The sequence below is a fragment of the Cryptotermes secundus genome, unplaced genomic scaffold (genome assembly GCF_002891405.2).
Source record: "Cryptotermes secundus unplaced genomic scaffold, Csec_1.0 scaffold816, whole genome shotgun sequence".
Taxonomy (NCBI): domain Eukaryota; kingdom Metazoa; phylum Arthropoda; class Insecta; order Blattodea; family Kalotermitidae; genus Cryptotermes; species Cryptotermes secundus.
The window spans coordinates 3595347-3608980 of NW_019724601.1; the positions used below are offsets into that span (position 1 = coordinate 3595347).

The window sequence follows — 13634 nt, forward strand, 5'->3', positions numbered from 1 at the left end:
GGTGTTTCTGCAGAACTCACTGCCTCCATCCACAGAGTCATACAGCAAACCAAACAATCAACCTACAAGAAGCAATCAGAGACTATTTCTTTTTGTCTCCCATTGGTTGCTTGTTTTTGTCCAGGAAGTTGTAGATAGAGGCAGAAATATCTGTGAATTTCTGCCGGACTACACGGTGTCACATCCCAAAAGGCAATGAACTTTATGGATACCGCCGTGAAAGCCTCGAATCTCGCAAAGAATTTCCATTACAAAAACAAGAGGCTTATTTTCTTTAGGGAAAATAACCGGTATTTGTTTTTACAATCATTAGTTCAAATGTAAAGTTATCTCTCTGCTTAATTAATTTAGCACTATGCGAAAGGCCGAGCCATAGCTCTAGCGGTTAGTGGCTGGCTTCCCACCGCGGCGGCCAGGGTTCGATCCCGGGGACTGGTCATGTGGGATTTTTGGTACACAAAGTGACGCTGAAGAAGGTTTTCTCCGAATACATTGGTTTCCCCTGCCAATCTTTATTCCACCAATTGCTCCACAATCACCCTCACCTATCATCTGGGGCTGGTACAATAGGCCAGAAGTGGCCGCAGTACAACGGACTTCGTCCCACCCCACTAGCAATAAAAAAAACACTATGTGCTGAAGACATGGGTAGTCGAGGTATAGTTCCACTATTCTTGCCTTCGGCACTATATGGAGGTGAGTAATTAGCTTCACGCCTCCGCCGTTTTACGCCCAGGGAAAGAGCCCCCGGTACCCAATGTATAGGAGTCTGGGTGGGACCCAGAGCCGGTATAAACGACGTGGAGAAGAGAAGACTATTGTCTCGAACTTCGGTAGTCCATCCCGTAGTCAGTCGCTATACCGACTTATCCTATGGTCTTTAAAATGATTATTTAGCCTCTTCAGTAGGCATTTTAGGTAGGGAAGTTCTCAAACTCTGAAGATGATGACAGCGGCATAAAGCCACAAATCAGTGAAATGCTATGAAAATAGGTTTTATGGTAGGACAGATGATCAGTCGCCGGCTGGTCCAGGTTGAATCCCAGTGTAGTCCATGTGGGGTTTGTGACTGACGGAATGGCACTAAGCCAGCATTTTCCTCAAGTCCTTCGGCTTTCCGCCCTGCAGTTATAATTCCACCAGTTCTCCGGATCACCTTTCTTCAGGGGCTCTTACAATAGTATCAGGAGGCTTAGGCTCGTCCCACTGTTAGGAGACTAAATCAGCAAACGAATATGTATTTCTTCCCCTTAATATACTCGACATGAGATGAGTTACGAAGCTTCTCTTTCTGTTATAAAAATTTCACTGCAACATATCTCTTGTTAGGGATTGAAAGCTTTTGCGTACTGAACAGGCTAAGAATGTATAATGATTAATCTTTTATTGTAACACTATATATTGAAGAAATTTTGGTTATACTATATTACTACTACTACTGTAAAATGTACTACTAATAACAATGATGCTGTACACTAATCATTTTTTCCTATTGATATTGAGAAAGATATCCGTTAACGGAAACAGAAGTAAGTTTATGAGATAGCCACACTGTCTAAGCTTGCGTATATCCCACATCTGAACCACATTGCCTTAGTATCCATGGAACAGAACCCTTTTACGCTGACTCTTGGGGTTAGGTATGGCGGGTCCAAACAGTATCTGTGAACATATAACCGTTTACTGAATTATATTGAATCTGAAGAGTAAACAGCATTCTGGTTAAGGGGCATATTACTAAAGTGGATATTGAGAAAGGGATTTTGAAAATTTTCTTCAACCATACGGCAGAAGATTAAGATTTTAAAGTTGTGAATAGCATATAACTGTCCCAGTAGAAGACACACTGGAACATTTTGTAACGTGCTAGAGGATCCATAACAGATGCCTTATATATATCTGTGATATAAAATTAAGTGACGTACTGAAGTCTGCTGGAAAATATAAAATATATGTCATATTTTAACGTTATAAAGTAATAATTAAATTATAAAACACGGGAACATAGTAAGAAGTATGCCATGACGGAAAATAATATAACAGTATAATATCTGCTTGAAGTAAAGTAGGCGCGCGTGTGTGTCAAGTATTGCCAATTCTGGAACGCGCTAAAAGAAGTACGGGTTGGGGTTTGAGTTGGATGTGTTGTGTTGATGTCGGTTTATAACATCTTATTCTGAACTCTGCAATGAAGCACGTATACAACTGTAAAATTTATGAAATGCTCTAAATAGATACTAATAATTGTTTTATTACTCTGTGGCTCATGAGGGTGGAGACGATACTAATTATCATGATTTAGAGTGTGAACGACCATTAGTATGAAGGTTGAAGCTACCATGAAATCGACTCTCGATTCATGAATACGTCACTTCCTGTGATCTCCTTTTCTTAGGAATGTGACTTCCTCCTACTTCCTTCAAAGTGTTATATTATTATGTGTGTGTTACAACTCGTCTTCATCTCTGTGAGTTGGTTATTCGATTTTATTACCAGTAAGCTTTAACGCTATTTCGTTGTAATTACATACGTGCAGGACTTGTAACAGTTATACGTTGCATTGTGTGGTGGCCGTAATGGCGTGATTTGTGTTCGCGTTTATTAGTCCATGTTAGTGTGAAAGCATTTATTACTCGTTGCAAAAAAGTTTGATTGGCAGTTTTCAGACACCGAATTTAATGTATTTTTAATTAATAACGCAGAACAGTTTTAGGATATTCCCCGTGGGGCCTGTTCTATAAGAGTGTTTTATTTTTCACGGAAATATTTAGAGAATTGTTGTCTTTTATTTCTGACTATTACAATCCTCGAGCTGATATTTTCATTTCATAAAAAATCGTAATTGTTGTAAGATTATACTGTGCATTGGTATGTAAAAAAATTTAATTGTGTTTGTGTTTTATGAGCAGAACATAGTAGACATTAAATGTAGTGAGATATCTTGAAAGTTTCTGCAAGTTTTTGAGCCTCTCAAGTGCAGGTGTCGAATATTCAGTGTAATCAACAAACTTGTAAATATAACCTACCCATGTTACAGTAGATGCTAGAAATGTTCTTTGTTGCTGTGAATAATTTCATGGCAGACTGATAAAAAAAATACATTCACGGGTTACCCTTCTTTCCGGAAATAGAAGACATTTTTAACTTCAAAACCTATCGTTTCTTGCAAGGCGTGGACTTTTGAGATGAATGTTCAAGCCTACCACAAATTTTATGCAATTTATTTTCAGTAAGTAGTTGACCTTTTTATTATCTTCCTTCCCCATTAAAAGTTAGTTCCATATTTATCCTTCAAATAGCACAGTTTCGAGTTCCAATATGTACAAGTACGTGACAACTGCCATTGGGTGAAAACGACGTATAGATCTTGTTCAATCTTAATATCGTGGTATGGGCGGCAGTATGTCTCCAGTCCTGTAGCTACCTCACTCACACCACCAGTAAGCCTGGGAACAGCCGGACAGTTTGTTTAGCTAATTCGGAACTGAAAGAACTTATCTGCGGAGTTGAATGCAAGGCTAAGCGTTATGTTGAGGGTTATGCTGTATATTAGCTGAGTTTATTAAACACGTGTTGTAATGAGTTCACAAGCGGGGATCGAAGTGGTTGCGAGGTAGGGTCACTGGGATCCCAGGTTTTAGAAAATGTTTCGCGTCATAAATGTGTGTTCTAGTTCTGCGTGTATAAACTGTTATATTACAAACTTCTGGTTTTAAAACTTATCCATTAGTTAAAATTTTGAAAGGGGCAAGAAACAGAGTACATAACACAAAGTTAAGGCATTTTAGTCGAGATATGAATGGACCTATGTAGGGTGTTACGTGTAGTAAGATTCAATTTTGCAGTGATAGGCATTTGTCTTCACTGAATTAGCGCAAAATAGAAAACTATTTTGAAAACCGTATCTATTCGAAATTTTACAGTATTTACTTATTTATAATCTGGCTTCGAATCATGTGAATATTTAATAACTTGTGGGCAAGATTTCTCTCTCTCTCTCTCTCTCCATGTCGTCCAGTCTCCTATCCAACTTGTACCGGGGGCTCCTTCCCCAGGAATAAAGCGGCCGGGTCTTGAAGCTAACCACTCACCTCCAACTAGTGTTGAGGTCAAGAATATTCAACCCCCCCATACGCCTTCATGGTGTAGCGCTTAATTAGTTAAGCACAGGGGTAATTTTACTTTTTAACAGTGCACATGATATTGTCGTGCCATAGCTCAGAGGGTTAAATGCCGGCCTTCCACCACGGCGGCCAGGGTTCGACCCCCAGGTGAAGTAATGTTGAATTTATGGTGGACACAGTAGCCCTGAGGCGGTTTCCTCCTAGGAATTCTGTTTTCCCTACCAATTCTCATTCAGCAAAATGTTCCTTACCCATGTATCATTTGGGGCTGGTCCAATAGGCCATTTAGTGGCCGGTGTGGACTTAGCCTCGTCCCACCCCATGAAACTTGAGGGAAAAACTAATGAACGTTATAGCACCCAATGCAAAATTACTCGCCTTTTCATGGAATTTTCTAGTGTAGTGTAAAATAAGATGGGACAAGCAGGGATTAGAATTTGATGAGGTTAATATTCTGTTACGAATATACAGAGAAATTTTACCTACTAGAAGGTGACACGCTGAAGCAGTAAAATTGCAGGACAGTTCTGATTGTGGCAGGTAGTCGGATTTCGAATATGTGTAAAACCGCAGGGGGGTGGAATTTGTTTCCTCGTTTTTTTGAACCACATTTGCCTGCTTTAACAACACGATAATCTGCGACAGAAAGTCTCCGTGTGACTGCCATGGTACACTTCCACGAATGGGGATTTGAAGAAGTCTCATGCTCCTCTCTTCGTTGATAATTTTTTTTTTGCTACAAACTTTATCGTAAATGAAAATTTGGAGATTTTGCAGTATAAGCAATTTCTTTATATGCGTGATTAAGACCGCCTCTGTTGTCTAGTGGTCAGGTTTCCTGGCTACAGATGTAGAGGCCCCCGGGTTCGATTCCCGGCGCTACCATATTTTCTGAGAAGTAATGGGTCTGGGACGGGGTCCACTCAGCCTCGTGAGGATAATTGAGATACTTGAATGGAAAAATAGTTGCCCCGGTCTAGAAAACCGAGATCAACGGCCGTGGGGATCCGTTGCGCTGACCACGTCACACCATCTATCCGCAAAATTTTTTGACGACGTATTAAAAAATTGTGTTGTGTTTTTCGCGTTGGTTTGTTCGTGTCCGTGATTAAGTGTGCAAGCTGAGAACTCACACATTACCTCCATTGGATCTTATCAACGTTCATCTGAGTCAGAACTTCGAACCCGGGACCTAGCGGCAGGAGCAACGCACAATATGTAAGTAGAACTGAACAGTATAAGTCGCATAGGGTGAGAGCCGAGCCACTTGAAGAAGGCTATGCAACAGATGAGGAACGCCAGCGCGTACCAGCCAATCTCAGGCCGGTACGATAGCAGAGCGCTAGGTAGCCGGATTTGTTGCTGATTATGTTCGCCTTGACAACTCTCTGCATTTTATATTAATTTATTATTAGTTCGTAAGTTTAATTAACCTCCGCGGTCATCACGGTAGCATTGTTGAGTGTCCGAAGTGGGAATTAATACTAATGTTATTATTTAGAGTTCGCGTCCCAAGGTAGTGCAGCTCGCGCAAGTGTCGTCCAAACAAAAAATGTTTTACAAATACGCTAACTGGTTGAGGTTAAAAGTAAAACTTATTTAACCGTCAACTGTCTGGCTTTAGAAACAAAGTAGTTTTCGTATTATGTAGCCATATATTGACAGAAAAGACAAAGTTACCCCTGTAAGAGGCCCTGGAGGCCCATAGGGTTATGAGCCGTCGAGGCTCCTATATTTTATAGACATTCGGCTCACATATGGCGGTGAGGTTCTCAGCTTTACGCGCTAGCCGCCATTACCCAACAGGAAGATTCTTGGTGTTCATTTCTGTTATAGGCCGAGTCGACCCTAGGGTCGTAGTGCGGCTAGAAAGATTAGGCCGATTTAAAAAAGGAATACAAATTTCGGAGGGTTTCATTTTGTGTCTTTGCGTTTTTTTAACACACGGTGTTCTACTTGATGTGTTCAGTCCGTACGACAAATGCGTGATGCACAGAGAGAGAGAGAGAGGTTAAAGACACGCTTCTGTCGTATTTGAATGGAAGAGCAGCGCCTCCGGTCTAGAAAACCGAAATTAACGGTCGTGTGGATTCGTTGCGCTGACTACGCGACGCCCTCTCTATCCGCTAAAGTTGACACTAAGTTCGTCGACAAGTGGCGGTCGCTCTGTCGGAATAGTCTGTTTGCGGACTAAAGCCACGGAGTTTGTTATGTGCTACAAAAAGAGCGGATGGCAAAATTTCACATGTTCCATTTTTAAGCTGCCGGCGTTTAGAATTTGATTAACACAAATGACATAATTTTAATTTTTGAAGTAATTTCCGTTTTAGTGAGTTATGGGCTGAGAGGAAATATGACACCTACATATCGCAACGAAGCGACAGCAAATTGTATGGCAGTGTGACTAAAATACATCTGAACATTATATACTTGTACCTTTTACCATTCATGCTGTGGTCATCTTTATTGCGTCACAGGCTAGTGAGTCTGGTGGGTGTGTCCCACACTCTTGGAGGCACAGTTGCCCTCATCGTCGCTTCTAACCTGACAATGGAAGCAATATGTTTCTGCGAAACATTGGTACCCGCCTTCCAGGCTACATTATATAACGGAAATGACAATAATGTGAATCTTCACCGCTGTACACATTTTATCGTCGATTATGTAGCTATGTACATGCTTCCGTAAATAGGTTTTGTAACGGCCCTGTCAGTATTGAGTCTGTATAGCAGGGTGATTAAATAAATCTGGAGCAGTTTGTGGTATGATAATTGGTAGGGGAGAGCGGAAGTCCCAGTACCATGCCCCACCACAAATCTCACATAATCTGATCTGGAATCGAACCCGGGCAGCTCCGGTGGCAAGCCAGCCACTAGCAACCTAAACTACAGCGCGGGTAACTGCATATCTGTATAGCTTTCTTTCGCCGCTAATTCTCTGATCGAACCAAAGAGGTCTCTGTCATAGACTTAGTCATCTGATCAGGACTGAGGTTCTCATAGTTGTGAATTTAGTGTCAGTGCGTTTGAATTTGATATTCAAAGGATTTGACAAAGAACGGGCCTCATTTGTCTACTGTTCTTTTTGTTGTAAATAAAGCAAAGCTATCCCTGTAACAGGCCGTGGAGGCTTCCATATTTGTTAGGCAATGAGCTCTCAGATGGCGGTATAGTCTGTAGCCTTACGTGCAAGCTGCCCTTTGCTCCCGGGAATATTCCTCGTATTTATTTCCTAGAGACGTTAATCTTGAGAACACATTTCACCTCCCTGACACATGTCTCATTTTGTCATGACGTAGTGGAGGGGTACAGCAGCCAGATAGTCGAATGATTACGCCGAATTACGAGGAAAACTCCGGTCTTCCAGGTTGGAAGTTGACGTCATATTGGAAAGACTTCACAGAAAATTTACGCGCTTCGGCCTTGAGAGCAGTGTTAAAGCAAGATGGAATCAGAGGGACTTGGAGAATATATTGGAGTGGAAACTACACAAGGCAAAGCCATTGCCAACTGATATTACAGCAACTTTTAAATCAGAGTTACAGCACTGCTCCTTCAGCCTCAAATTCAAAGTTCTTTTTATTGCTAGTGGATGGGTGGGAACAAACTGCGGCCACTTCTGGCCTATTGTACCAGCCCTAGATGATAGGTGAGGGTGATTGTGGAGCAATTGCTGGAATGAAGATTGGCAGGGGAAACCGAAGTACTCGGAGAAAACCTGCCCCAGCGCCACTTTGTCCACCATAAATCCCACTTGACCAGACCCGGGATCGAACCCGGGCCGCCACTGTGGGAAGCCAGCGACTAAACCGCTTGAGCTATGGCGCAATTTTACAGTTACTAACGCGTGAAACGTTAACTCGGCAGATACATATAGCAGACACCTCTCACGTTCTATTGCAGAACTGCTAGATCGATTTTAAGTTACGTATTGATAATACCAGTACCACTATGATATGATCAATTTCGAAACTGTTCCTAATCCTTTTTGATGAAGTATGAAGCCCAGTGACGTACTTACTTACTCAAGGAGCTGAGCCCTTCTTGAGGAGCCGCCAATTCTGCAGCTGCTCTTTCCAGCATTTTATGGAACCAGATGGTTCATTACCGTGTTTACAAGAACCCTCCACTGGTCCCTATCCAGAGCCAGATCAATCCAATTCATACCATCCCATCCTGTCTAAGATCCAGTTTGATATTGTTCACCCACCTACGCCTTGGTCTTCCCAGTGGTCTCTTTCCTTCTGGCTTTCCCACCAATATTCTATATGTATTCCTCGTCCCCCCATTCGTGCTGCATTCCCTGCCCACCTCACCTACTTGACATGATCATTCTAATTATATGAAGTCTGATGACGTGGCAATTTTTATTGGGGCAAATTTGAATTACATACAGGATGTGAAAAGTCTAGTCATCTGTGTTCGTTTATGCTTATATTTAAGATTAAGTCTTTTTTTTTAATTTTCTTAAAGGAATCGAATTTTGAACATGGCGACGAGTAACAATTCAAACACACACCATATATTTCGGACAACTGTTCATTGTTTTGCATCATTTATAAAATTCTGCGTAGTCATATAAGCTTATGGCGTACTTAAATAAACAATTATCGATATTTTCCACGACTGCAACGAATTGGATCGAGAACGTCGAGTCTTGACTTCACATACCGTATGAGGCTGGTATCTGGCGTCGTCGGCTTGAATATTGTAATCAGTGAGGAAAATGGAGACATCCGGGACAAGAATTATGTAACAAATAGACGCCTGAAGTTACTCGGGAAGGATCAACTTTATAGAGGAATGAAGCGGACTGAGAGGTCTAGACCGTGTAGACCTTGGCATTGATGACGCAAACGGATACTCGTAATAGTACAGAGGCGTCGGTAAGTACAGTTTACTGAGTTTCCGGTTTATACGTTATCTTCTCACAGTTCAATTTCGAATCAGTTTTGCTCGTTTTAGATGAGCTGGTATTGCTCAGTCACTAAACTGACGACAGACAGGCCGTGTGGGCTCTATTCCGGCAGAGGTAGAGAAATATTTCTTACACTACGTTCATACTGGCTCTGAGTTACATCCAGATTTCTGCCGAAACGTCTCTCTCCGAAAACAAAGCGACTATAGCCACCGTGTAGAGAAGATTGCATGCAGTGACGCTCTCTCGTATGTAACGTAAATTTTAGGGAACTAGTTTGTTTTTGGTGAATTATAATTTTCTTTTTGCGTAGTACTTAAGTATAGAGTCGAATTTTCCTTCACTTCCAACTGAAGAATTATTTGCTTAACTCTACTTCGTAGCAAGATATAGCCGATATAGCTCAAGTCGGTAAAGCGACTAGACAACAGAACTAACTGGACAGCCGAGAAATTGGGGTTCAATTCAGGACTCAGGTTCTCTTTTCCATAGCGTCCGTACCGGCTCTGGGTCTCTGGCAGCCACCAGTCCGAACGGTACGGGGGGGGGGTAGTTCCCCCATGGGTGGGGCACCAGGATATCTCTATACGAAGCAGAAATGCTGAGCACTGTACTGGGATGTTCGAGATACATAAACAGAGCAGCGTGACTGCAGTAATGGGGAATGTGGATTACCGTGGAAGGACACAAAAGATGGGGTCTGACTCTCTCATAGCAGTAGTTATGAAGGATTCCATCTTCTGGGATATAAAGTCTTGGTACTTTCAGCTGTTTCAAGCTGATTTCTTGCTTGGTTTACCCTTGATACTTGAAGATGAATACGATATCTCCCTCCGAAAAATCGGTTGATTTTTCACAGGACTAGCGTAGTTGGTTGAGGCACTATGCTACAAGCCGGAAGGTCGCTGGTTCAAGTCCCGATGAGGTTATTGGATTTTTTTTAATTGACCTAATCCTTCCAGCCGCAATATGGCCCTGGGGTTGACTCAGCCTCTAACAGAAATGAATACCAGGAATTAATTAAATAATTTTGTGGGGTTAAAGGGCAGCCGGAGCGTAAGCCTGACAATCTCACCGCCATCTGTGAGCCGATTGTCTAGATAATGTGGGAACCAGGACGTATCACAACCCTATGGGCCTTGACGGCCTGTTACAGAGATAGCTTTATTTTTATTTTACTTTTTTTTTTTTTTACTACGCGGTGTTATATCCCAGAAGACAGGACTCTTCAAAGGATGGTACGTTTGCCCCCTAAGATATCTCATAATTGAGACTAAAGCATGAGATTTACGAACTCACCTGATGGGAATAAGCCGGAGCATTGAGATTGGCGGAACACAGGAAAGTTGCTGATGTCCAAGTACGCTGAAGGGCTGTGCTCACTGCCGGAGTTGAAACTTGCTAACCACATCCGGCGCTGATAAACGTCTTCTCCCGGCGTCGTTCACACTCGCCACCCATCCACAGTTAGCTGCCGTTTACAGTCTCTGACATTTTCCTAAAATTTCTGTTTCCTTAATTCTTCATGGAAATGGCTTTGCGTTTTGAGTAGCACAGTGGACTGTCTGGCACTTATGCTTCGTAATCAGGTGGCTCTTCACTCGAATTTCGGCCTGGGGACTGCCTGTTCTCTCTCATTGAGGTTTCTCGTGGTCCATTTTGGTTCCTCTCGCAAATGTAGAAAGGTACTTTAAAATAGGCTATTAAATTCCTTCTTCCGCCTCCTGATGCCTGCTGTACATGTCTCTTTAATAGATTTGTACTAAATAATTACGAATTTGAAAGAGAATTCTAATTTTGCATAGCACGAAATCCAAACGTCTTGTAGTTGTGATGTGCCGAGACACAAAGTTCTGACACTCAGAATTTGGCTTTTAGTATCTAAGATGAATATTGCGGGAACAAATGTAGACTTGTCGATATATTCGTGTCAGAAATGTTGTGCTTCAAAGAGCAGTGTCCATTGTATTGTCTTCCTCACCGGGTAAGACTCGCTGTGTTTGTTTTTGTTTGATACGTTTGTCTGACTTTCGCCTGCACCAGAAGAAATGCATTCTGACATAACGTCTAAAAGTTCCGCTCGTGAAATATAGGGCCGCAGGATTGAAACTGCAGTTCACAAAAATCAGGCAGTATAGGGCTCCTTTAATGATTGTGTACGAAAGAGAATTTATGTCGCTGCCCATGAAAGAATCTATAGTTACGTAAAAATAATAGGGCAAAGAAGTGACAGCAAAAACAATTGGGGTTAGTGTCATGATGTTCTTGCTTCTTGACAGTATTTTCCTTTGGTATGCTTTTTGATGTTCAGGCAAGTCTGCTGGAAGTCTGAGTGCTCTGCGTTTCAGGTGACGAACAGTGAACCAGTAAAGTATCGTGATGACTACGACAGGAATAAGAGAGAGACCAATCAGATCGATTAAGAACAAATCATTTGCTATTTTGGAATTTAGTTCCACATTTGTGTTGAAACACTCCTCGAAGTAAATACAGCCATACAGACTATGGGGTATAGCGAAGGCGATAGACAGCATCCACACTGCTGAAATCAGAATAATAGAATCGTGTTTCGTAGATTGTCGGATAATGAATCCACTGCGAACCGAAAGTTTGAGGGTTGTTGAGAAGCGCTGTAAGCAGAGAGCAGATGCTGAGAAAACGCTGAGCCCAAAGCAAAGGAACCGACAAAACATGAAGATCTGGGCAGTAACTGGACTCACATTCCATGACGACACTGATTCATACAGTTGCGTCACAGGCAAATTGATAATAAGAGATAATGTGTCAGCGATTGACAGGTTAAGGATAATCATATTTCTGTATTTGCGAATTTTGTGGTAACGGGCGAAAATGGTAATGAGTACACCATTTTCTGCCAGTCCTACCACAAAAATGAACACAAACAGAGAAGGTCGGATATATATGTTGATTACTACTGGAATTTTTGTTCTCTGAAGTGCACGTAAATCCTCAGTTTTGTTTTTCAGAAGATTTTCCAGGTATTGTATGTCTAAGAGCTGTTCAATCCATATACTTGTAATGACCTCTGTCAAATTTTGGGATATTATGAAATTCTGGACAACAGATACTTCTTGAATGAAGGATGTTATTTCCTGTACTAATTCCTCCGTTAACTTAATTGCGCTCTCTAGATGTCGCCCCTTTCCCTCCAATTTAAATAGTTTTATTACGTCATTGGCTATTTCACTCGTCTCGTTTAACTTAAGTAACATCTGGTACAATTTCAGAACCTGTTCAAGCTTCGACAACTCCTTCTTTGTCTGATTTAACTCCTTATTCCACCTGGATTCGTCGAGGAAGGATAAATTTCTCAAATGCGGGGCGTTGGTCTTTAGGATAAGTATTTGCTCTATAAACTCTTCCCTGCTGCTTATGTACTCCTTAATTATTTCTATCGTTCTGTGAGCTGATGATTCGTTACGATTGACTAAGAATCCATCAATTTCTACTGAAGCATTTTCAAGCTTCTTATTAAGCTTCTTGTTGATGGTACCCAATTCACCGAAACGTCTGGACGCATATTCTTTGCCATTCACATCTTCAGAGTGGACACTGTTCTCTGTCCCTACGCAAGACACCAGAGCCGCAGCCAAAAGAAGCGAGGATTGGAGACGCATCTGTAATAATACAAACGCCATCGTAACTTTTTAAGGTCGCTACTGCACTGTGCTACAAGCCGGAAGGTCGCGAGTTCAAGTTCTGATGACATCATTGGTTTTTTCAGTTGACCTAATCCTTCCGGCCGCACTGTGGTCCTGGGGTCGACTCAGCCTCTAACAGGAATGAGTACCAGGANCCATTCACATCTTCAGAGTGGACACTGTTCTCAGCCCCTACGCAAGACACCAGAGCCGCAGCCAAAAGAAGCGAGGATTGGAGACGCATCTGCAATAATACAAACGCCATCGTAGCTTTTTAAGGTCGCTACTGTACTATGCTACAAGCCGGAAGGTCGCGAGTTCAAGTTCTGATGACATCATTGGTTTTTTTCAATTGACGTAACCCTTCCGGCCGCACTGTGGTCCGGGGGTCGACTTAGCCTCTAACAGGAATGAGTACCAGGAATATTCTTGGGAGTAAAGGGCGGCCGGCGCTTAAGGCTGACAGCCTTACCGCCATCTATGAGCCGGTTGTCTAGATAATGTGGGAACCTCAACATCTCACAACTCAATGGGCCTTCACTGCCCGTTACAGGGATGGCTTTACTTTTTTTTACTTTTACTTAATGACGCTGTCAGTTTCGTGAGTATGTACCGTCCATGTTATTATTATTAATGAATTGGGAGCAGTTGATGACCTCAGCAGGACTTGAACCCGCGACCTTCCGGCTTGTAGCATAGCCCATCAACCAACTACCCTACCGCGTGCCCCCAGTCTATAGCAATAGGAAATACAAAACCAAAGGGTTAGTGTGGCATTTGTAGAACCTGGAGATTCTCACAGCGGTGGTTATGAAGAGTTATATCATCTGGGATGAAACACCGTGTAGTCCTTTGAAAATTAACGACATTTCGGAGGAACATGTCGCTTCCATCTTCAGGATCGAAAAATAATCCGAACAACAAACCAAGC

General features: G+C 42.2%; 1 protein-coding gene across 1 annotated transcript in view; it reads left to right on the forward strand.

Annotated features, from left to right (window-relative positions):
- The first annotated feature begins 751 nt into the window (after nt 1–751).
- LOC117282159 (odorant receptor 49b-like) overlaps nt 752–13634 on the forward strand; it is a 27668-nt gene continuing 14785 nt past the window's right edge. The window contains exon 1 of the mRNA XM_033750681.1: nt 752–2467. Coding sequence (XP_033606572.1) covers nt 2438–2467 — 30 coding nt within the window. The 5' untranslated portion in view covers nt 752–2437. The remainder of the gene's footprint in view (nt 2468–13634) is intronic.